The sequence below is a fragment of the Ictalurus punctatus genome, chromosome 1 (assembly GCF_001660625.3).
Source record: "Ictalurus punctatus breed USDA103 chromosome 1, Coco_2.0, whole genome shotgun sequence".
Taxonomy (NCBI): Eukaryota; Metazoa; Chordata; class Actinopteri; order Siluriformes; family Ictaluridae; genus Ictalurus; species Ictalurus punctatus.
In genome coordinates this window covers 9,522,083-9,545,300 of record NC_030416.2, presented here as the reverse complement: position 1 = coordinate 9,545,300, position 23,218 = coordinate 9,522,083, and the positions used below count along the sequence as shown (strand labels likewise).

The window sequence follows — 23,218 nt, the reverse complement described above, 5'->3', positions numbered from 1 at the left end:
TGATAATATATTGAAAAACCCAGACAAATAGATTCCGTGTCTAATTTCCTAACGTTGGCTGCACCATACACACACACAATTAAACATTCATGTTTATTTCCTCATTCTCCTGCAGCTGACGGTACGCTGCTCTTACATGCAAAGTATCTGACGAGATGACATTTACACATCCGTTTTATATCACATATATAAATATATAGGGGACTTAATAAAACAAAGATTTTCAGTTCCTAATTAATTAACAATCATGAATATCGCAATAAACCTGCAAGTTGCTGGGTTTTTTTTTTTTTTTAAATGAATTCACCCACAATAATGTTTTTGTCACTAATATGTACTTTCTTTGTCAGGAATATATAACGTTTTGTTGTTGTTTTGCACCCTTTAAGACAGGCCGAATCCTATGCTGTTTCTTGAATGTCTATTGTCTTTATACGCTCGGTATGATGTACGGGTCGAAAGTAATGCACGACATACAGTACCCTGCAGTATAAGATTTCTTATTGAGCTGTAGAGTAAGTGCGCATCTGATCATGTCTGATGGATTATTGTCGGCTATGTAAACACTTCAATGTGAACACTGTGTTATATATATATATATATATATATATATATATATATATATATATATATTGGACACACTTTTCAGCAAAACAATTCTCTTGTATCAAAAATTCTCTAGAAGTTTCTTAAACAAACACTGAGACGCACTGTTGTGTTTTTTGACATCCTCTTTTTAAATAAAACAAAAGAAAGTTGTAAAACTAATCAGACACGTTAATACACTGAAAACTTACACACATCCATTTAGTGGTCTACTTTACTTCCACTGCAAAGATGAACTCTGTCTTGTTTTTGTTTGTTTGTTTTTCTGAACTGTCCAGACATGTTCACTTGAAGGACCAGACCAAAGTGCTTCTACAATTCCTAAGCAAAACTATTAAGTCCCAAAGTACTATACAAGATGCTGCACTTAACATAGATAGTACTGTGTTCACATGAGTCAGTACGATAACTAAAAACATATATCTTGTCTGGACATTTTCTTGTCTGGAGTCAAATCCCAAATGGCTAATTATTGAACACAATAGTGCAGGACGTATAGGGGCTGAGAGTCATTCTGAACTCATGTAGGACACATGTATAGGGAATAGGGAGCCATTTGGGATTCGCCCGAGTCAAAAGTCAGACAAACGGAATAAAGTGGAAAGAGAGAGAAAGTTATTGAAGGTTTCTGCAGCATGAAGCTACAGGTCGGTGTGAGTAAACACTCTGCTGGGATAACACGGGTTTTAAACTCGTTATCTTAACTCGTTATTCTCCACAAACTCACCCGCTCTCTTCCTCTCTGCCGTCCTCGCGTCTCCTGCTTTCCCGAACACTTTTTCTGTTCTGTTTGTTTTTTTTTTTAACCTCAACTTCCTGCTGTGTTACATTGAAACATTAGCTGCAGTCCGGTGGCGAATAAAGACCGCCGCCACTTTGCCGGCTTTGTTCGCATGTAAAACAGTGACAAAAGTACATGAAGACAGTTTTTGAACCACTCTCGTTTCTTTTCTTTTTTTTTCGCCTCCCTCCTAAACTCGCCACCGTTTCCGAAGACCAGAAAGAGTCAACTTCCGCGATCGCGCGCCTGCGTCATGCGGTTTGGCGTAAAGCGCGAGCGCCTGCACCTGGCCCGGCCGAGCGCGCGGCCTTCACTTGTTTTTTGCGCAATCATGGAAAGAACACGTTTGTACAGTGTTGTCTTGTGGTTTCAATGGGCAAGAACACTTTACAATGGAGGGAAATGGAAACAAACGGTATAGTTTCAAATATACAGGCCAGGGTATAGACCTACAGTACAATTAGTAGGGGAGAGTGGGGTCAGTTGTAACACTGTTTTTGTTTGTTTGTTTGTTGGGTTTTTTTGTTTGTTTGTTTGTTTTGGTAAATCTTACGAGTAAAATATTCTAAAGCTCCACTCTTTGGACAAATGACAAGAAATATTTGTCTGGTTAACTATTCATAATAAACGAATACTATTTTTGTGTTAATATCACATCCATCCATCCATTTTCTGTACCGCTTAAGCCTAGTTCACACTACACGATTTTAAGCCCGATTTTCAAGTCGCCGAGCTCACCGACAAAAACCCTTTGAACGGAGGCAACTCGGCGAGCAATTGGCGCTCGCCACCCGGCAGTCGATCGTTAACTGTGAACTACTCAACGAAACTGCACCGAAGCATCGGCGACGCCTCACAGATATTTGATATGCTAAATATCCAGAGGTGTCAGACGACTCCACATCCTGTGGTTTGAAAAGTGTCATTACTGGCAGTCATGGCAGCGACAAGCTACAGCCAATGAGAGAGCAAGGAATGGGGTGAGGTCACCGTGAGGATTACAAGAGAGCATGTTGTGTAGTGCGAACAGCACAGCGATTTGCCGATGTTGAAAGTTGTGTAGTGTGAGCCTTATCCTACACAGGGTCGCGGGGAGCCTGAAACCTATCCCAAGAAACTCAGGGAACAAGGACGGGTTCCCAACCCAATGCAGGGCACAATCGCAAACACCCATTCACACACTACAGACAATTTAGAGATGCCAATCAGCCTACAATGTAAGTCTTTGGACTGGGGGAGAAAACCGGAGTACCCGGATGAAACTCCCGAAGCACAGGGAGAACATGCAAGCTCCGTGCACACAGGGCAAAGGCAAGTTTCAAACCCCCAACCCTGCAGGTGTGAGCCAAACATGCTAACCACTAAGCCACTGTGCTCCCCATAGCACATGATGTACATGTATAAGCTTAAACTAAAGGACCCAAGTGTGTGTTATAAGAGTTGTAACATGGTATGGGGTCTAGTCTGGCCTGTAAGTGCGAAACACCAAAATAAATAAAATAAAATGCTGCAGCAAATCAGAAAACAGAAAATCTAAAACACAAGAACCACAACCACAAAACCTAAAACAGAGCATCGGTTCGGAAACACAACGTTAAAACCAATAACACAGCAGCATTAACTCAAACCAAAATGTCAGCATCTTTGTTGCTTTCAAAGAAAAAGAACTGGATCTTTTGGTCTGAATTGCATTATCAACTTAACAGTGAAAATGACCCAAATACGAAATTACCTCATGTTTATATAGTGCAGAGTAATTCTTTATTCTATATAACCCAGCTTCATTTACATGGGTTTATAGAATTCACATACACACATTATTGAGTAAAACAAGTACAAACTTTACAGCGTATCTAAAAAAAAACAACATCATACTCCCTTGTTAAAAATACCAAAAATAAATGCATCTGTAGACTACTTTAGGGTCATATTTCCTTTCACTGTAAACATCTAACTTTCTGCAGTCTCTCAGACTGACACATGCTGTATTCAATCAGCGAACAGCATGTGATGATCAATAAGGTTTTCTGTTTTCACTTAATTCTGTTGTGTTTTTCGTTTTTGCCGTGTTTTCCGAATTTCCTGTTGTGTTTTCAGCTTTCTTGTTGCGTGATGCCTAAACAGAGATGTTTACGATGAGCAAAACAGCATTCATAACACACATTTAAACAACCAGGAAATGGAAACATGGTGAAAACAAAGAAGTAATAAAGTTGGAGCAGACAGGGGTACTATAAAAGAGGATGGGGGCCTAAGGGGACTACAGGAAACAAACATTGTTCGGAGATGGGGCCCAGTGTACTGCCACTCCTGACTGTAATGATTTGTTTTCTTGGACAGAAATGGAAGTTTGGGCAACTAAACCAACACACCATATGGACAGTTACTGGAATTAAGACACTTACTCCAAGTCAGCCTGCTTTGTGTCAGACCATGTCACGGTTCCACCATGGAGTATTTTCTGTCATGTTTTATTCCTTACATAAATATTATAAACTCAAATACTTCTTACTCAGTAAAACTAGATCTTTCAGGTTATTTAGACATTTTGCACTTTAATTCAGCTGCTCAGGTCCAGGGCTGTCTGACAAATGTCTAGGCTCTGTGTAAATACAGTCTCCGTGGGCCCAATTATAATTTCTAAAAATATACCCAGGACCTTCTAAGATCCGCCTCTGTCTACGGGCCCTGCATGATCATTTCCAATATTCCACAGTAATGCCCCTGCACTATATATATATAGCTTGTTTCTTAGTTTAAGTATTAATTAACATTATAAATACATGATAGTCACATATTGGAGGCTGAGACAGAAGCAAGTGCAGGTAAGGCAGTTTAATGAGAAGAGAAATCCACAGTGTTTAGCAGAAATCAATAACCATAGACAGGCAAGGGTCAAACAATTATGCAAACAATCCAAACTAGGCAAGGCAGAGAATCAAAGTCGAGGGAATAACACAGTTTTAATAAATAAATAAATCACAAGGTAACTGCTTGGTGCCCAACAGAGCCAAGTAACCTAAGCGTATACTTTACAAAGACATTGTGAATGAGCAGTCTCTTATATATTGTGGTGTAATTGGGAACAGGTGTGTGATTAATTCTCAGGAGAAGGTAATGTGTCTGTGTGTTCCATTGGAAGTTGTAGTCATCGGCCATGTTTGTAGTTTGCGGTGCTTTCTGGGAAATGGAGTTTGCGGTGCCATGACCGATATATTCAGAGGTGGGTAGAGTAGCCAAAATTTTGTACTCAAGTACAAGAAAAACTACTTCTAAAAATAATTATTCAAATAAGATTAAAAGTAGAAATGTTAATAATTACTTAAGTAAGAGTAATAAAGTATCCAATGAGAAGACTATTCAAGTAGCAAGTTTACTAGTTACTTCGTCTCTGTAGAAAATGCAGGAAAAATCATAAAGCTCAGACTACATGGTAAGTCACACCTCTCCTTAAAAGTCTGTTCTGTTTATATGATTATATGATATAAAACCTGGGTTCAAGATGAAGCAGTGTATCCCAGTCCTGTGAACACAGAACCTGTCATTTTCAACACAAAATCTCTCTCTCTCTCTAGCTCTCTCTCACTCTCTCTCACCCACACACACACACACACACCAAAAAATAAATATTTCCCCAAAAGTTGACTTACTTTATTTTCACTGCATTTAAACAAGACAGCAGAGAACAAAAAAGAAAGTGTGTGTAGAGAGAAAGTAGGTGTGCGTGTGTGTGTGTGTGTGGGTGTGTGGGTGACCTTCCTCTTCTTCCCACTCCCCTAAAAAAAGAGAGCAGTTATTGCGTCTGCATTCAGACCACTGCAGCATATCACGAGACTCAAGACCTCATTATACTTGATATAAACTAATTATTAAAACTACATTTATTCTTTAACATTTAACAGTAACGGAAGAACGCAACCGAATGTACTGAAGTAAAAGTACATTACTGTGAGAAAAAAATGACCTTGAGTAAGAAAAAATGTAATGTAACAAAGTAAATGTACTGTGTTACTACCCACCACTGGATATATTGCACATTAACAGTATTATTTTCTCTAAATCATAAACATATTAAAAGCTAAGTGCACCTATGGTAAGTGTATGTGATTAGATGGCCAGTGAATGTAGCTACAAAGGTAGATGTAGCCTAATGAATAAACTGGCTTCTCGCTGAAGCCAAGAGGCCATAAAAATGCAGAATTGACTTAGTCCCTTTATTGTTTAAATATTTTGCAAATATTTGAGATTGTAAAATTACATGTCTGCATTTGTTATACTTATGAACTAAACTGACAGTACACACAGGTTCGATTTTTATACAATTAATACACATATAATGAAGACAAACTTTGTAGTCATATGCAAACCTTGGTGTGGGGTAAACAGGTAAGTGGGTTTTAGAGCAAATTCTGCTCCTGAAGGTTAAAAGTGTAAAGTATTGGAATGGCCCTTAAGCTGGCCATAGGAAAATGAAAAACGGAGGCCAAGGAGTGTGTTGTTAAAAACAGCCAAAGTACTGGAGATCCCAAGGTCAAGATATTTTGTCTGGTTTCCCTTATCGAACACACCCAATTCACAACTTAAGTAGTTATTTGTGTTAAAGATGTACAGTGCGACGCACTGTTGGGGGTTCGATTCCCACCGTGACCCTGTGTGTGTGGAGTTTGCATGTTCTCCCTGTGCTGCTGGGGTTTCCTCTGGGTACTCTGGTTTCCTCCCCCAGTACAAAGACATGCATGGTAGGCTGATTGACATGTCCAAAGTGTCCGTAGTGTATGAATGGGTGTGTGAGTGTGTATGTGATTGTGCCCTGTGATGGATTGGCACCCTGTCCAGGGTGTACCCCGCCTTGTGCCCCATGCTCCCTGGGATAGGCTCCAGGTTCCCCCGTGACCCTGAAGGAAGGATAAGCAGTTTAGAAGATGGATGGATGGATGTACAGTGCAGCATTAGGATTGAGAATTACTGCTCCAACCAAAACTTCAGTGGAACTAATATGTCATGTTCACAGTCTGTCACTCCAGATATTCATGAGTGCACTCTTATGACTTGCATATCACAATTGAAACTTATGTCTCAATGTGCGCGTGTGCGTGTGTGTGTGTGTGTGTGTGAGAGAGAGAGAGAGAGAGAGAGAGAGAGAGATGGACTGGCCTCTCATCCTACTCACATCCAGTTCCACCACAACCCAAACCATGACCAGCTAGCTGCTTGTGACTGAATAACATGAAAGAGTTTGTTTTCAACATTGTCTCAGATAGGTGTGTGCACAATGCATTGTATCAGAGAATTTTAAAAGAGTTTATAATATTGGTATGAATATGAATTAATAGTCAATTATAGTGATACAAACTCGGTCATTAAAAAAAAGAAGAAACAACAGCAACAGGTTAAATGCTACACTGACACTGCTCGCGCACCCAAATAAACAAACACACACACACACACACACACACACACACACACACACACACACACACACCTAATAAAAGCGTACAAGGTGCGATTTGCCGAATATGGGTGGGATAAAAACGTTACATGGCTGCACGCAAAAGAAGTAGCGACACTTCCGGGTTTGTTATTAAACCCCGCCCTTCTTCAGGTTCATTGGGCTATTCAGTAGCTTCTACGTCAGTTCCGGCAAGCGTCTCTGTTCTATTGGCTTAGACAGGAGATCAAGTTTTCTTACCCGGCACCGTCGTTTTGTTTTGGGGGGAAGTTCAGTTGTGTATGTCCAATTAAACGGATTAAAGACTTCATTAAACGACCCGCTGGTTTGTTCTTCGCTGTTTATTTTTTAAACAAATATTGTAGTATGTACTATCCTTTTCAGTGTCGCTGGACGTTACAGAGCTTATTAAGGTCTTCATGACATGCTGTGTTATACTGTAATCACATGACCGCTGCAGGACTGCAAATTGCCCTCTGACATGGACACATGTTTATGTTTTAAGAAGATGTTCTTCTCAAGTGAACTTCTTGGACTAATTCACACACAGTGAAGATTTATCACCTGCTAAGAAGGTAAGGGAGGCAAAACGCCCTGTAATTAAAAAATATATTCCTACTACTGTTCATTTGTGAAGTCATTAATAAAACTACATTAGTGTAACTTCACTGTGTACAGAAAAGCTCTTCAGTTCTGGCTTAAAGAAAGTTGCTCAGCTAAATTCCCTTTATGATGATGAGGTCTGAACCAAACTGGGGCAAAGGTTACAGGAATTCAAAGTGACCTTGGGTTTAAAATGTTGACATCTGAATGAAAGTGCAGTGGTGGATCATTGACGAAGACTTTGGGTTGCTGATTAGAAGGCTGTGAGTTCAAATCCCAGCATCGGCAAGCAGGGACGAGTTATGAGACAGTGGGTCCGTGGGCATGATGGTGTCTTTCTCGTGACATCTTCAAAGTTAATGTGTAGGTTATTTCTACAGTTTTTCAAGGAGACTTTGACCCTTTGACTCTAGATAGATTATAAGAGTCTCTGGCTTTGGGGCCCCGTGACTCCTTGGGCCCCTGGGCCTGTGCCCAGTAGGTCTGTTCAGTAATCCACTCTCTCTGCCACTGTTATCCTTAAGAATCATCTGCTCAGGTGTGTACAGTTTCGATAATTTTGAAATAAATATTGGATTAAAGCGTGTATTTTCTGGCTGTAGTGTCACTTTAGTTTATATTATGTCTAATAGCAATAAATTACTGGGTTTACCTCGTTCATATGATTTCTCAAGATCGACTCCAATATCTTTGACTGTTAACGGATTTTTTGTGATGCCTGTAAGCATTCAGAGACACGATTACCTCCCACTGAGTCTCTCTGCGTTCTTGTTTCTTTTCTAGTACTCACCCCGGCTGAATGCTCCAGGCTTTACCTCGGCTGAGCAGAGCTGTGGAGAGGATTCGCCGTGTGGGAGCTCAACTCAGCAGTATGGCCCAAAATGGCAGCACCGAGAACGGAGAACCGGCCACAGCCGCCATCGTAATCATCGGCGATGAGATTCTTAAGGTGAGATGGTGAGGCACACCGGCTATGATGTAATATTCAATTAATATTCATTACACACAGAGGGCCATGTTGTACTATGGTGTAGTGCATGAATGGTTGAAAGTGATAGTGAGGGTTGGAAAAACTCTGGTGCTGTATACAGTTTATTTACAATCACAACATTTTAGCTTCACGTCCCTGGGTGGTGAAATATTTTCTGGATTATTTTCAGCTTTATTTTACAAACATAATCAAATTAGTCAAGTATTTGCATTAGCCAAATAAGTACAATCATATTTATTTACAGGAGTTATTAGAGGCTTTTATAGCTGAACCTTCCACCCATGGAACTAGTTAGACTGCATAAAAATGAACAGTACAAACATTCAGCATCACACTTGGTCTTACTTAAATAGCAGTTAGATTTAATCAGCCATTATGTTGTTATATTGCTTTAGATGAGAAAATGAACAGCTTTGCATAAAATACCAATTATTGTAACTGTCATCAACTGTTATTTTGATATTTGAAAAATATTATAATAAGATTATGAGCACTTGGGAGAACGTTTGCCTCACACCTCCAGGGTTGGGGGTTCGAATCCTGCCTCCGCCCTGTAGGAGTTTGCATGTTCTCCCCGGGTTTCCTCCAGGTATTCCAGTTTCCTCCCCCAGGCTAGTTGTCGGCTGATTGGCCTGTAGTGTGTATGTGTGTGCGATTGAGCCCTGCGATGGGTTGGCACCCCGTCCAGGATGTCCCCAGCCTTGTGCCCAGCCCAGAGTTCCCTGGGATAAGCTCCGTACACGTTTTAAAACAAGTCTTTCATCAGCGCTTAGCTGTGCCACAGAAGTTTTAATTATTTATTTTGCGCCCGGTTGTGAAAAATGCATAAATTACTACAGTGCCCTCCACTAATATTGGCGCCTTTGGTACAGTGAGGGAAAAAAGTATTTGATCCCCTGCTGATTTTGTACGTTTGCCCACTGACAAAGAAATGATCAGTCTATAATTTTAATGGTAGATTTATTTGAACAGTGAGAGACAGAATAACAACAAAAAAATCCAGAAAAACGCATATCAAAAATGTTATAAATTGATTTGCATTTTAATGATGGAAATATGTATTTGACCCCTCTGCAAAACATGACTTAGTACTTGGTGGCAAAACCCTTGTTGGCAATCACAGAGGTCAGACGTTTCTTGTAGTTGGCCACCAGGTTTGCGCACATCTCAGGAGGGATTTTATCCCACTCCTGTTTGCAGATCTTCTCCAAGTCATTAAGGTTTCGATACTGATGTTTGACAACTCGAACCTTCAGCTCCCTCCACAGATTTTCTATGGGATTAAGGTCTGGAGACTGGCTAGGCCACTCCAGGACCTTAATGTGCTTCTTCTTGAGCCACTCCTTTGTTGCCTTGGCCATGTGTTTTGGGTCATTGTCATGCTGGAATACCCATCCGTGACCCATTTTCAATGCCCTGGCTGAGGGAAGGAGGTTCTCACCCAAGATTTGACAGTACGTGGCCCTGTCCATCGTCCCTTTGATGCGGTGAAGTTGTCCTGTCCCCTTAGCAGAAAAACACCCCCAAAGCATAATGTTTCCACCTCCATGTTTGACAGTGGGGATGGTGTTCTTGGGGTCATAGGCAGCATTCCTCCTCCTCCAAACACGGCGAGTTGAGTTGATGCCAAAGAGCTCCATTTTGGTCTCATCTGACCACAACACTTTCACCCAGTTGTCCTCTGTATCATTCAGATGTTCACTGGCAAACTTCAGACAGGCATGTATATGTGCTTTCTTGAGCAGGGGGACCTTGCGGGCGCTGCAGGATTTCAGTCCTTCACGGTGTAGTGTGTTACCAATTGTTTTCTTGGTGACTATGGTCCCAGCTGCCTTGAGATCATTGACAAGATCCTCCCGTGTAGTTGTGGGCTGATTCCTCACTGTTCTCATGATCAATGCAACTCCACGAGGTGAGATCTTGCATGGAGCCCCAGGCCGAGGGAGATTGACAGTTCTTTTGTGTTTCTTCCATTTGCGAATAATCGCACCAACTGTTGTCCCCTTCTCACCAAGCTGCTTGGCAATGGTCTTGAAGCCCATTCCAGACTTGTGTAGGTCTACAATCTTGTCCCTGACATCCTTGGAGAGCTCTTTGGTCTTGGCCATGGTGGAGAGTTTGGAATCTGATTGATTGATTGCTTCTGTGGACAGGTGTCTTTTATACAGGTAACGAGCTGAGATTAGGAGCACTCCCTTTCAGAGTGTGCTCCTAATCTCAGCTCGTTACCTGTATAAAAGACACCTGGGAGCCAGAAATCTTTCTGATTGAGAGGGGGTCAAATACTTAAATCCCTCATTAAAATGAAAATCAATTTATAACATTTTTGACATGCGTTTTTCTGGATTTTCTTGTTATTCTGTCTCTCACTGTTCAAATAAATCTACCATTAAAATTATAGACTGATCATTTCTTTGTCAGTGGGCAAAGGTACAAAATCAGCAGGGGATCAAATACTTCTTTCCCTCACTGTAAATATGAGCAGAGAAGGCTGTGAAAAATTGTCTTTATTGTTTAGTATTTTGATCTTTTGTTAAAAAAAATTCACAAAAATTCTCCCCTCTCATGGATCTCAAACAACTGCAAACACAACACAGGTTTATTGAAAAATATCTTTGTTAAATATATGTGTACAACAATAATCAACAAATTATTAACAATTATTATCTTAGTCTTCTCCTATAATGCCTGATGAGGTTGGAGAATACATGGCAAGGGATCTGAGACCATTCCTCCATACAGAATCTCCCCAGATCCTTCAGATTTTCGAGGTCCATGCTGGTGGACTCTCCTCTTCAGTTCACCTCACAGGTTTTCTATGGGTTTCAAGTCAGGCGACTGGGATGGCCATGGCAGGACCTTGATTTTGTGGTCAGTAAACCAGTTTTGTGTTGGTTTTCATGTATGTTTTGGATCACTGTCCTGCTGGAAGATTCAACCACGGCCCATTTTAAGCCTTCTAGCAGAGACCCTCAGGTTTTCATTTAATATCTGTTGACATTTGGTAGAGTTCATGATGCCATGTATCCTAACATACTGTCCAGGTCATCTGGCAGAAAAACAGCCCCAAGACATTAAAGAGCCACCACCATATTTAACCGTGGGCATGAGGTACTTTTCCATATGGCTTCCTCTCTGTGTGCTCCAAAACCACCTCTGGTGTTTATTGCCAAAAAGCTCTATTTTGGTTTCATCTGACCATAGAACCCGATCCCATTTGAAGTTACAGTAGTGTCTGGCAAACGGAAGACGCTCAAGTTTGTTTTTGGATGAGAGTAGAGGCTTTTTTTCTTGAAACCCTTCCAAACAACTTGTGGTGATGTAGATTCAGATTGTAGTTTTGGAGACTTTCTGACCCCAAGACGCAACTAACTTCTGCAATTCTCCAGCTGTGTTCCATAGAGACTTTTTGACCGGTTGAACCATTCTCTTCACAGTGCACTGAGACAATATAGACACACGTCCAATTCCAGGTTGATTAATAACATTTCCAGTTGACTGGAACATCTTAATTATTGCCCTGAAGGTGGAAATGGACATTTTCAATGCTTGTACTATTTTCTTATAGCCACTTCCCATTTTGTGAAGCTCAACGTCCTTTTGCTGCACATCACAGCTATACTACTTGGTCTTACCCATTGTTATGAATGACTAAGGGAATTTGGCCTATGTGTTACCTCATATTTATACCCATGTGAAACAGGAAGTCATGGTTGAACAATTTCCTGTTCCTAGTCACCCAGCTGTACTAAAAAATGTTGAAATATCAGTGGGAATATACTTCAAATATATTTTTCTCATATGAACTCTGGTGTGGAAATAATTTTTGCACACATGTATTTAACAAAGCTAGATTTCTTTTGTAGAGCAGAGTATTTTTGTGAATTCTTTGAACAAAGGATCAAAAGGTTAAACAGTAAAAACAGTAAAAAAGACAGTAAAGTTTTAAACAACCTTCTTTGCTCATATATGCCAAGAGTGCCAATTTTAGTGGAGGGCGCTGTATCTACGTCTGTGCCTTAGATTTTTAGATGTATTGCACATTTAGTAATACTAATTGACTACATATTGAATACATTATGTATTGATTGCATGACTGTTTCTCAAGACCTGTAGATCAAATATGACACTCCCAGTGATAAAAGTGTAAATGAGCAATAAATGTCGTGGTTGTAGGAAAAAAAATTATGCCAAACAGATTGCAAGTATTTTATCAGGGGTGCATCTTTATACCTTGTGTTTTTTTTTTTTTTTTTGCGTGTATGCATGTATGTTAGGGTCACACGGCAGACACAAACAGCACCTTCTTGTGTCGCGGCCTGCGCAAGCTGGGGGTCAGTGTGCAACGCATTTCAGTGGTGCCTGATGTGCAGGAGGTCATCGCTAAGGAAGTGGCTGCGCTCTCACCCACGGTAACGCACCTGATCACAGCAGGTGGCATTGGCCCCACGCATGACGATGTGACCTTTGAAGCAGTGGCGCTGGCGTTCGGCGAGAGTCTGCATATCCACCCGGAGCTCACACGCCTCATTGAGAAGTTCTTCGGCACCGTCGATTCTACCAGTGCCCCCATGAAACTTGCCACTGTGCCTTCTTCTGCAAAGCTGAACTACGGTCGAGACCCCCAGACCGGCGAGCCTCTGCGCTTTCCTCTGATCAGCGTACGCAACGTCTACATGTTCCCTGGCATCCCTACACTTCTGGAGCGTTCCTTCAATGGCCTGGTGCATGTGTTTGCCAGACCGGGAACTGCTTTTCACACACGTGAGGTGTTTGTGAATGCTGACGAAACAGAAATCGCTCCCATCCTTACGAGGTTGCAGTCGGAATGGGGAAAATCTATAGCGCTCGGCTCGTATCCTGACTGGCTGAGCAACTACTACCGCGTGAGGCTGGTGCTGGACTCGGACAGTGCCGACAAGGTGGAGAGGGCGCAGGCCAGGCTGGAGGAGGACCTGCCTAAAGGGAGTGTGGTGCGGCTGGTCAGCGATCCTGTCACTGTTGCACCCCATGAGGTCTACTTGCTCGCCTTGAACGGTAATTTTTGGGAAAATAATGGAAGACAGGAGTGTATATAAAGTATATTATTGAAGTGGAAAGTTAAATAATAAGGATGTTACAGTGCAAGGCTTTAAAAGGGTGCGTTGTAAAATTGAGTGTTTTCCTTGGTTTGAGCACGCATGCAGATTAAAAACAGCAAATGAAGTAATGGGGTATATTAGCGAAAACAGGAATCGCTGATAAATAATGCACACCAGACTGGTCATGTTCTGTGTTTTTCGGGTTGAGTCATGGTCTGTTTTTGGCTCAGGTTGAAATGCACTCATGTTGACCACCAGCTCCATAATTGGAAATGAAGCTTCATAATTGATTTCTAATGATGTCTGTCAACATGTACTCTCTAACATCTGTTTGCACAAGTAGATTCAATTTTGCACCCAATAACCACCAAGGTGATACAGATGTTATATAAAGCTATTCATTAAGGTATTCAGAAATAAGTTATAAAAAGATATATTTAATATAAAAATCACTATTTTTCAGGATCACCCTTGGGAGAGAAAGTAGCTGCAGCTCTGAGGACCATCGAGAAGGCACTGGATCATTACCGACTAAATGAGATCTGCATTGGCTTCAATGGCGGCAAAGACTGCACGGCGCTGCTACATCTTTTTTACGCTGCCCTTAAACGGTGAGGAAAAAGAGAAATGTGAGCAATCAGATTTGCTTGGCTTTCTGTCAGTAAGTAAGCATGCTTTTTAATACATTTCACTGTTATATTTTAGGTGCATTGCGTCAAGAGTATGGAATGCTGATATAAAAATGTGCCCCTTGAGCTGATCCACATTTCAGATCTATGAAAAAGCTGTGGATTTTGCGCAGTATTATGAAGAGAGAACTGTAGCAAGGATAAAGTAGTTTACCAGTATTCAAGTTACGAATTTGAAGGCAAGGTCCACTTCGCCTCAGTTCAAAGTGGGACAGCAGGAAAGCCGTAACCCGCAGCATGGTGCAAACTGTAATAGTGGCTTATTCCTAGAATTCTCTGCTTTTTTCGAAGTACACTTTAATTTTGTTGAAGTGGCATGATTCAGCAGTTTTGTTTCTAATAAAAACCCATCCAGTTTCTGTTTACACACGTCAAACTCTCACTTCCTCTCTTTTATAGTTCATGGTTAAAGTATCGGAAGAAACCTTTGGGTTTTTTACTCAAGCTGTAAAAATGGTCCTCTGTAATGAGCACCTGGCCAGTGACATTGCTTTTCTTTATCTTGAAGCACAACTGATAACCTTTATGCACATTTCCGCCGTTAACATCTCATGACCACTGGTTGTTAGTTCAGTTATCTGGCATGCGGATGGATAAATAGGCTTGGGGCTAAATAGCTACAAAGACATTTATAAAAAAAAAAAAAAAAATTCAATTATGAGAAATGAAAGTTGTAGTGCACAGAGCTGGTCTAAAAATACAAAAAAAAAAAAATAGTTTTATGCCAAAACCCAGCTGGTTTACAGAGGAACTATACTCGGCATAAAAGAGAGATGTGAAAGATAATTTTGTAAAATCCAAACAAGGTTTACAGATGCTTGTTTACAGCTTGTTCAATAATTGTTTACAGATTCTTGTACAGATGCTTGTTCTTCATGCTTGTTCAATGAACCATAAACAATTCTTGCACATGCACCTGTGGAACAGTCCTAAAGACTGTTTACAGGAGGTAGGCAATTAAAGTCACAGTTACAATAACTTAGGACACTAAAGAGACCTTTCTACTGACTCTGAAAAACACCAGAAGAAAGATGCCTAGTGTTCCTGCTCACCTGCGTGAACATGCCATAGACCTGCTGCAGGGAAGCATGAGGACTGCAGATGTGGCCAGAGCAATAAACTGCAATGTCTGTAATGTCAGATGCCCAAGACAGTGCTACAGGGAGACTGGAAGGACAGCAGGTTGTCCTTGCAGTGGAAAATTACATGTAATCATGTGTCCACCCCCCCCCCCCCCCCCCCCCACCAATGTGATCGAGAACTTGTGAATGCTGTGGTGGAAAAGTGGAGTAACATCTCACAGCAAGAACTGACAAATCTGGTGCAGTCCATGAGGATGAGATGCCTTGTAGTACTTAAAGCAGCTGGTGAACACACCACATACTGACTGTTACTTTTAATATTGACCCTTTGTCCATTTGTTCAGGGACTCATTATTCCATTTCTCCTCATCAAATGTCTGTGAAACTCATTCAGTTTATGTCTCAGTTGTTGAGTCTTTTTATGTCAATACAAATATTTACATGTGTTAAGAAAATTGCTGGAAATTTGAGAGGACGTTTCTTTTTTTGCAGAGTGTGTGTGTGTGTATGTATGTGTGTGTATGTATATATGTATATATATATATATATATATATATATATATATATATATATATATATATATATATATATATATATATATATATATATAATATAAACATGCATAAACATGTTATATATATATATATATATATATATATATATATATATATATATATATATATATATATATATATATATATATATATATATACTCTGCTTTAATGAATGGAAAGGTTTTCAATGGGGATCATGCAGCATACACCACACTAGCACAACATTTATTTAAGCTTTTAAACCGTCTTCCTCCTCAGCCGCTATCCAGACTGTAAAGACAAGTTGAAAGCTCTGTACATCCGCATCGTCTCCCCGTTCCCCGAGATGGAGCGATTTCTGCAGGACACGATTAAAAGGTAAATTCTTTAGAACTGATTTATTATTATAAATCACAGTCACAGATTACACAACACCTGTACAAGTCTTATATAGTAAGGTTGTAATATATAAGTGCGCCATTTAGTAAGGAAGGAACTGTCAGTAGATAATTAAAATAAATAGAGAAAGTATTCAAGGTGTGGCATTAAAAGCAAAAAAGTATTGCATACCTCAAACCATTTCTGTCTGTGGCCCACCAATGTATTCCAAACATGCTCTTAAATAATAATGTTTACTGTATCATCTGAGAATACAACAAAAGCAGTGATTGTGTGTGTGTGTGTGTGTGTGTGTGTGTTTTGCAGATATGAGTTGGACCTTATTGCTGTGGAGGGCAACATTCGGCAGGCTCTAAATGAAGTGCAGGAGAAGAGACCTGAGCTTCGTGCCGTTCTCATGGGCACCAGACGCACTGATCCATACTCACACACTCTCACTGCCCTCTGCCCCACAGACCCAGACTGGCCTCCCTACATGAGAGTCAACCCATTACTGGTGAAAATGCACACACATGCACGCACACACAGCATTGAAAGTCAAATATACCAACTCTGGCTGCTTATTAATCCTGATTTATCTTTCTATACAAGCAAGCTTTCAACACCTTTAGAGTGATGAATATATGATTGGATCAGGGTGGACAATAGAATTTAATCCAAGTTTAAATTGTATCATGGGATCACACGCATTCCACGCTGAGTCAAGTTCGAATGCCTTTAATCAAGTTTAGTCAGCTTTACAATTATATCCTGAATCTAGTCTAGGGGTCTAGGGGTGTCAAAGTTTCCACAGGCTGGGTCTGTGCTGACGAAGGTTATAATCTGGCCCACTAACTGAATTTAGTTTCTAAGTTCACATCATCCTGTGGACTGTAATTCAGTTGAATGATTAAAAAAAGAGCTAGTCTGGGGTACTTAAGCAGCACACTGTAGGGTAAGATTATTTGGAACAGAGATTTTATGCCACAGAAAGTGACTACAGTGAATAACCATACATGAAGTGCACAATGAAGAAGTTGCAATTCAAATGGACACAACAATAAATAGACCCTGTACAAGTTGTAGACTAATTACAACGAGACAGCACAATAAATACAACACAACCATCATAATAGTTGTAACATATGGAACATGTAATCACCAGCACAGTAACTGAGGCCTTATCACTACATACCAGCAGCATTGAAGTGTTAGAAGTATAGTGTCTATTGTGTTGTACCTGTGTAACAGGTGATACTGGTGTAGGAATTATGACCTTCATGAGTAACATGAATGTGGTCTATAGTTGCATGCAAAGGTTTTGTGCACCCCTCACCCAATTACATAGTTTGTTGCTTTTTGAAGTGAAAAGAAGTGAACAGAGCTTTCGCAGCAAACTATTTTAAACAAGTAGAACAGAAAGGTCTCCACTGCCAACAAGTCTGATCCTTCTTGTTATACATTTATATGCAAAATATACTTTAAATAAGAAGGAAGCTGTTGAAGAAAAACTATAGGGGGCATTTAACCTAGATGGGGCCCTGAGCCTGTTTGAGTCGATTCAAAAATCAAATAAGTTCATCTGTGGGTTACAGTGATCATTCCATATAAATCCAACAGACATTCAACAACTCGTTCTTGAGATGTTACACAAACAGTAATCTTGGGGGGACGCACAGATGGACATACAGACAACCCGAAAACATTACGGTTACCTAGTGTCGGAGGCCGCTCTGTTGTGACGTGCAAAAGGCATGTGGCATGACCCTTCTAGGTCAGTACTTAGTAAATACCCCACTATTCCTTGCAGAACGTTTCCAACTCAGAGATATTCTTGGGTTATCTTGCACGCACTGGATGTTTAAGCTCTAGGCACAACTAGGCGTCGGTCATTAACTGATCGCAGCTTCGTAAACCTCCAGGAGAGTGTTGAGGAAGGGGTGTGCTGTTCCAGACAACGTCTTGTACGTGAGCATCAAGGTGTTGAATTTGATGCGGCTGGCTACAGGAAGCCAGTGGAGAGAGATGAAGAGGGGTGTGACATGGGTCCTTTTGGGCTGGGTCAAAACAAGGCATGATGCTGCATTCTGAATCATCTGGAGGGGTTTGATTGAGCTGGCTGGGAGGCCTGAGAGTAGTGCATTGCAGTAGTCCATTTTTGAGATAACAATTGCCTGGACTAGTAGCTGTGTCGCCTGATCAGTGAGATAGGGTCTGATTTTCTTGATATTATACAGAATGAACCTACAAGACCGTGCAGTTGTTGAAATGTGGTCTGTAAAGTTCAGAGTAAAACCTCCACTCCTCAATTCCTCAATTGAGATCATGTACATGACACTCGGATGTCAGACATTGATGAACTAAAGGCAGGAATTACAGAACGAATTACTGCTATTGAAATCATTGACATAGATATGTTACAGCGATTAGGGAAGCTTTTTGCACATACTGAATCCTGCAACTTCATTACGTTAAGAAAAAGGGTTTTTGGGTTGTCTAAATTTCATTGATTGGTAATTGTTTGTGTATTTTAAACGTAATATAAAAGATGTAAAGATAAGTTTTGACACCCTGTATATTAATTCAATTAGTCAAATATTAGGCACATTTTGAAATTATATTTATACCAAAGCAATGCGTTAATTGTGGATGAAATGTCCCAACTGTGGTTGTCCAAGTACCCCTCCATGTGGCTGATAAGAGTATTACAGCTTTGAAAACGATTGCGTAGACTGCAATTGTGAGCTGTATTTGTGCTGTTTTTAGGGAGAAATGGTCAGAAATAAAGTGCAGTTTGTCTTTTTTCATTTTATTTCCCAAATTATTGAAATCCACACTTGCATAACAGTACCTAATGGATATGTTTATCATGGTCATTATAAGTAAAGACCTAATGCACGTGCATCGGTAATAATAAACCAAGTAGTCTTGTTTAACTGGTGTAATTATATCATATCATATCATATCATATATAGCCCATGCAGTGATTAGATTAATGAAGGTAGATGTGCTGAGTGCTTGCTGTTTTTTTTTTTTTCTTCACCCAATTAATGTGGAAGATTTCATTTGATTCGACTTTACCCATAAATTGAAATAAAACTTATTTAATTGTAATCAGATCTTATGTACTCTTTGTAAAAGCCTCAGAACAGCCATTGAAACTTTACAGAAGGTACACTCACTCTCCAAAGCTGTTCAAGCCGTTATCTAACACACAAACACAACGTAACAGCAGAAGAGTGTGTAATGATGAATAGGCTTTCAGAAGCCACTGTGCACCAGTTCAGTCATCTTAATCATTACTGCTTATGCACAGTACATGAAACAGCAGACCTGTATATCTGTCTGATTTAAAAGCTTTGCCTGGAGATGCTTCTTGCTCTTGTTTTTATTTGGGTTGGCAAGAGGTTAAATTTAACATTCATTTATTGACGTCAGTTATGTTTATTCATATTCGGCAGGTGCTTTTATGAAAAGGTGGAATCAGATCCTATCATAGAGTTGAGCAGCTAAGGATAAACTTTCATTTCTGAGATGCGTTTTGTCAAAATTACCTGACATTCACACTGATTTCAATGGGGGTTGAAGGGAAGCACAGGTGTCAGTTATTGAAGTATTTATATATATCTATGTGTTCATCGGTTTAATTCTCAGTCTCTCCTCATAAATAAGAGCATCAAAAGGCCTTTTCAAAATCACGTCGACAAAATTAGCAGTGTCTGCCATGATGTGCTAAAAAGCAGCTAAACGGCTAACTAGACAGCTAGATTTCACTGAAGAGGGTAATGACAGCTAGACCTACAAATATATAACTCTATGCTTGGAATATATTTAGAATATTTACCAATTACAAAGATAACATCAAGCTTTACGAGTTGTGTAAAACTGTTACGCATTAGGCTGCTGATTGAGTACTGCAGCTCCGAGCACTCTGAGAGTCTGACAGATGTGTTATGTTCAAGTTTGAGATGTCAGTCACGTTCATTACCATTTTAATGATTGGCCGTTTGTTACAAGGTTCAAACTGGACAGTACTCAAAATGACGTATTAAATGCTATTGTGGAGCGACTGTTAATCTTTGCTCCCATTAAAACAAGTGTACTTGAATCTGCCATAGAAGTGTATATTGTAGAAGCTGTGTGTCACTGGATTTATTTCAGCAGCGTGTCAGGGGCTTCTGAGGTTTTTATGCAGGCTTCGCTATCCATCGATAACAGTTTGCCTAAAATGAAAAAACAGTACCATATTACAGGGAGAGATTTGATATTATGAATCGTTAAAAATATCAAATTTCACCAAGAGTAATGAATATTGTAGACACATTTCTATATTTGAGATAGAAACATTTCATTGTTGCATTTTAACGAAATTAGACAGTAAGCCGGGCTTCGCATGTAGTCTTGAAGCAATCGCCTGTGATCTACGGTCACAGGAAAAACAAAGCACACCCTCCTTCATGTCTAGGTTTTTAGTTATCAGTACCTAAATAACAATTGTGCGGTCCTCACCAACTTCTACAAACAAACAAATAACCTCAGGTGACAACAAAAATATGCAGTCATTTTTTCCCCCAAAAAATGAAATCAACATTCAGAAACCAGGTGGGAAATAATAAGCACATCCTATAATTCAGTAACATGTAGATCCAACTTTAGCAACAATAACTTACAAGTATATGTTTTCTGTAGGAGTTTAACAGTCTCTCATCATTTTGGAGAAATTCTTTACAGTATTGCTTCAGTTCATTGATGTTTGAGGGCATCCGTTTATGCACAGCTTTTTTTTAAGATCCCGCCATAGCATCTCATTGTGTTTCCTATTCCAACACCTTCATTTTTGTCTTCTTCAGCCATTCTGATTTGCTAGTGTGTTTGGGATCATTGTCTTGTTGCATGATCCAATTTTGGCCCAGCTAAAACTGCTGGACAGATGGTTTCACGTTTGTCTGAAGAATATTCTGGTATGGAGTTCATTGTTGTCTAAGTGACTGCAAGTTTTCCAGGTCCTGTGGCTGCAAAACAAGACTGCAAGTCAAGAAGCTCAAATCATCACCCCTTCAGGAAGTGTTTTTGGCGATATGTTTGATTTTCACCAAACATGGTGCTGTGCATAATGACTAAACTTTTCCACCTTGGTCTCATCAATCCAAAGGATATAGTTCCAGAACAATTGTGGTTTGTTCAGATGCAATTTTGCAAACCTAAGTCATGCTGCCACATTATTTTTTGGAGAGAAAGGCTTTTTCCTAGCCACCTTACCCTGAAAGCCATACTTGTTTGGTCTTTTTCTGATTGTGCTGTCATGAACATAAACATTTTAATGTGTTTACAAAGGCCTATGGGTCACATGATGTAGCTCTTGGATTTTTCTTAATATCTTTGAGCGTTGAATGGTCTGTCCTTGTACTGAACTGGATGGGACACTCATTCCTGGGACTATTGGCTTTAAGGCTCTCCATTTGTAAACAATCCTTCTCACTGTAGAATGGTCTATTCCAAATTGTTTGGAGATGGCCTTATAACCCTTCCCAGATTGATGAGCAGCAGCAATTGTTTCTCTGAGCTGATGTTCTTTCTTCTTGCAATGATGCAGACACACACCTGAGATCTTTTGGACTCGTTACTCTGTTAATGATTGTGGAAGTTGGAAGGGAGTACTTATTTTTTTCTACCTGGTTTACTTTTTGGAGAACAAATGACATGTTTTTTTGTTTTTATTTTGGTACCTGAGGGTATTTGTTTTTTTTTTATAGAAGTTGGTGAGGGCCACCCAATTGTTATTTAGGTGCTGATAAATAAAAATATATATATAGAATTGAAGTAGGGGGTACTTGCTTTTTCCCATGACTGTACATGGTAGATGTATGCACAATTGGTGAAGCAGAATGATCAAAACTCTCACAATTTAGGATGTTTTTTTTTTCATCCAGGATGTTCTCTCTGCTTGTCTATAGGATTGGACCTATCATGACATCTGGTTGTTCCTGAGGACCCTTTATGTACCTTACTGCATTCTCTATGACAAAGGGTGAGGCTTCATTTACCAGTTCTACACACACACTTACACACAGCATCTATTCACTCGTTCAAAATGTGGCCTTTGATTTCTCTTTCTCTTTGTAATCAGACTCTTTACTGTACACATTGTTCTTGTCATGTCTTTGTGTGTACTGTAGCTACACCTCACTGGGCAGCATGGATAACACTTTCAGGAATCTCTCTCTCCAAGTGGTGGACAGCAGGGGTGTCACACATTATAAACCTGCCTACCAGCTGGAGAAAGAGGAAGAAGAACGCAGCTCAAGGACGTGATGGTGTATAAGTGCTGGTCCAGATAAAACCATGCTCAAGAGAAAAGAGCACCCATCACAGAGGGATTGAGATGACAAGGAAGAACTGGAAAACAGCTGGATGCATTCGTTCATTTTCCGTCCTGATCCGTCCTGCTCAGAGTTACAGTGGTTCTGGAGCCAATCCCAGCAACACTGAAATCAAGCCATATTCCTGTAACATGTATATGACAGAGAGAGGGTCATTTTTATATCTGTATGAGATATGATCTGCATGAAAAGGTATTTGTCTGTTTTTCCCTCCTTCTCAATGTTTTAAATCATTTACTTAACTGAATTTTGTGTTTGTGTGTACACTAGAAGTGACCAAAAGACTGAATGGGCGATTATAGTATGTTAATAAAGTTTTAACAGTACATCTTTGTCATCATCTGTGTCTCATCAGTACAGTTTTGTTTCCGTTTCTGTGAAGCAGGATGTAAGACTTAATATGAGAATTAGTTTCGAGTAGGTGAATAAGACTAAAAGTTCTATGTCCAGAAACCCTAAAGGAACATTTTCCAAGTCTTGAATTTGGGGAAAGTGTGTATTGTTAAAGAAACATGCAGTCATATGTGAAAAAGTAAAAACACCCCATGGAAATTGTTGGCTTTTTTGACATATTTGGACAAGCAAACGTGATCATCTTTGAAACAGTGCCTATTAGACTAATGAAGTTGATATACTTGGAAAAAA

The 23,218-nt window shown here is 40.0% G+C and overlaps 2 protein-coding genes across 4 annotated transcripts in view; one reads left to right on the top strand and one right to left on the bottom strand.

The window, feature by feature from the left end:
- Positions 1-1,633, bottom strand: part of shc1 (SHC (Src homology 2 domain containing) transforming protein 1) — a 42,658-nt gene extending 41,025 nt beyond the window's left edge. The window contains exon 1 of the mRNA XM_017468679.3: positions 1,334-1,633. The gene's annotated coding sequence lies outside the window, so the exon portion shown is untranslated. The remainder of the gene's footprint in view (positions 1-1,333) is intronic.
- A 5,430-nt stretch (positions 1,634-7,063) lies between these two features.
- Positions 7,064-22,899, top strand: flad1 (flavin adenine dinucleotide synthetase 1). Of its 3 annotated transcripts, XM_053680321.1 has the most exons (9): positions 7,080-7,161; positions 7,345-7,411; positions 8,223-8,388; positions 12,708-13,467; positions 13,975-14,122; positions 16,095-16,193; positions 16,521-16,710; positions 22,148-22,221; positions 22,370-22,899. In XM_053680321.1, exons 3-9 carry the CDS (start codon positions 8,239-8,241, stop codon positions 22,503-22,505), a joined length of 1,557 nt encoding a protein of 518 aa, XP_053536296.1. In that variant the 5' UTR covers positions 7,080-7,161; positions 7,345-7,411; positions 8,223-8,238; the 3' UTR covers positions 22,506-22,899. The 3 variants fall into 3 exon arrangements, with proteins under 3 accessions (XP_017324198.1, XP_053536296.1, XP_053536297.1); XM_017468709.2 differs by having other exon boundaries at positions 7,064-7,411; XM_053680322.1 differs by lacking the exons at positions 7,080-7,161; positions 7,345-7,411; positions 8,223-8,388 and adding an exon at positions 11,118-11,301.
- Positions 22,900-23,218: the final 319 nt, after the last annotated feature.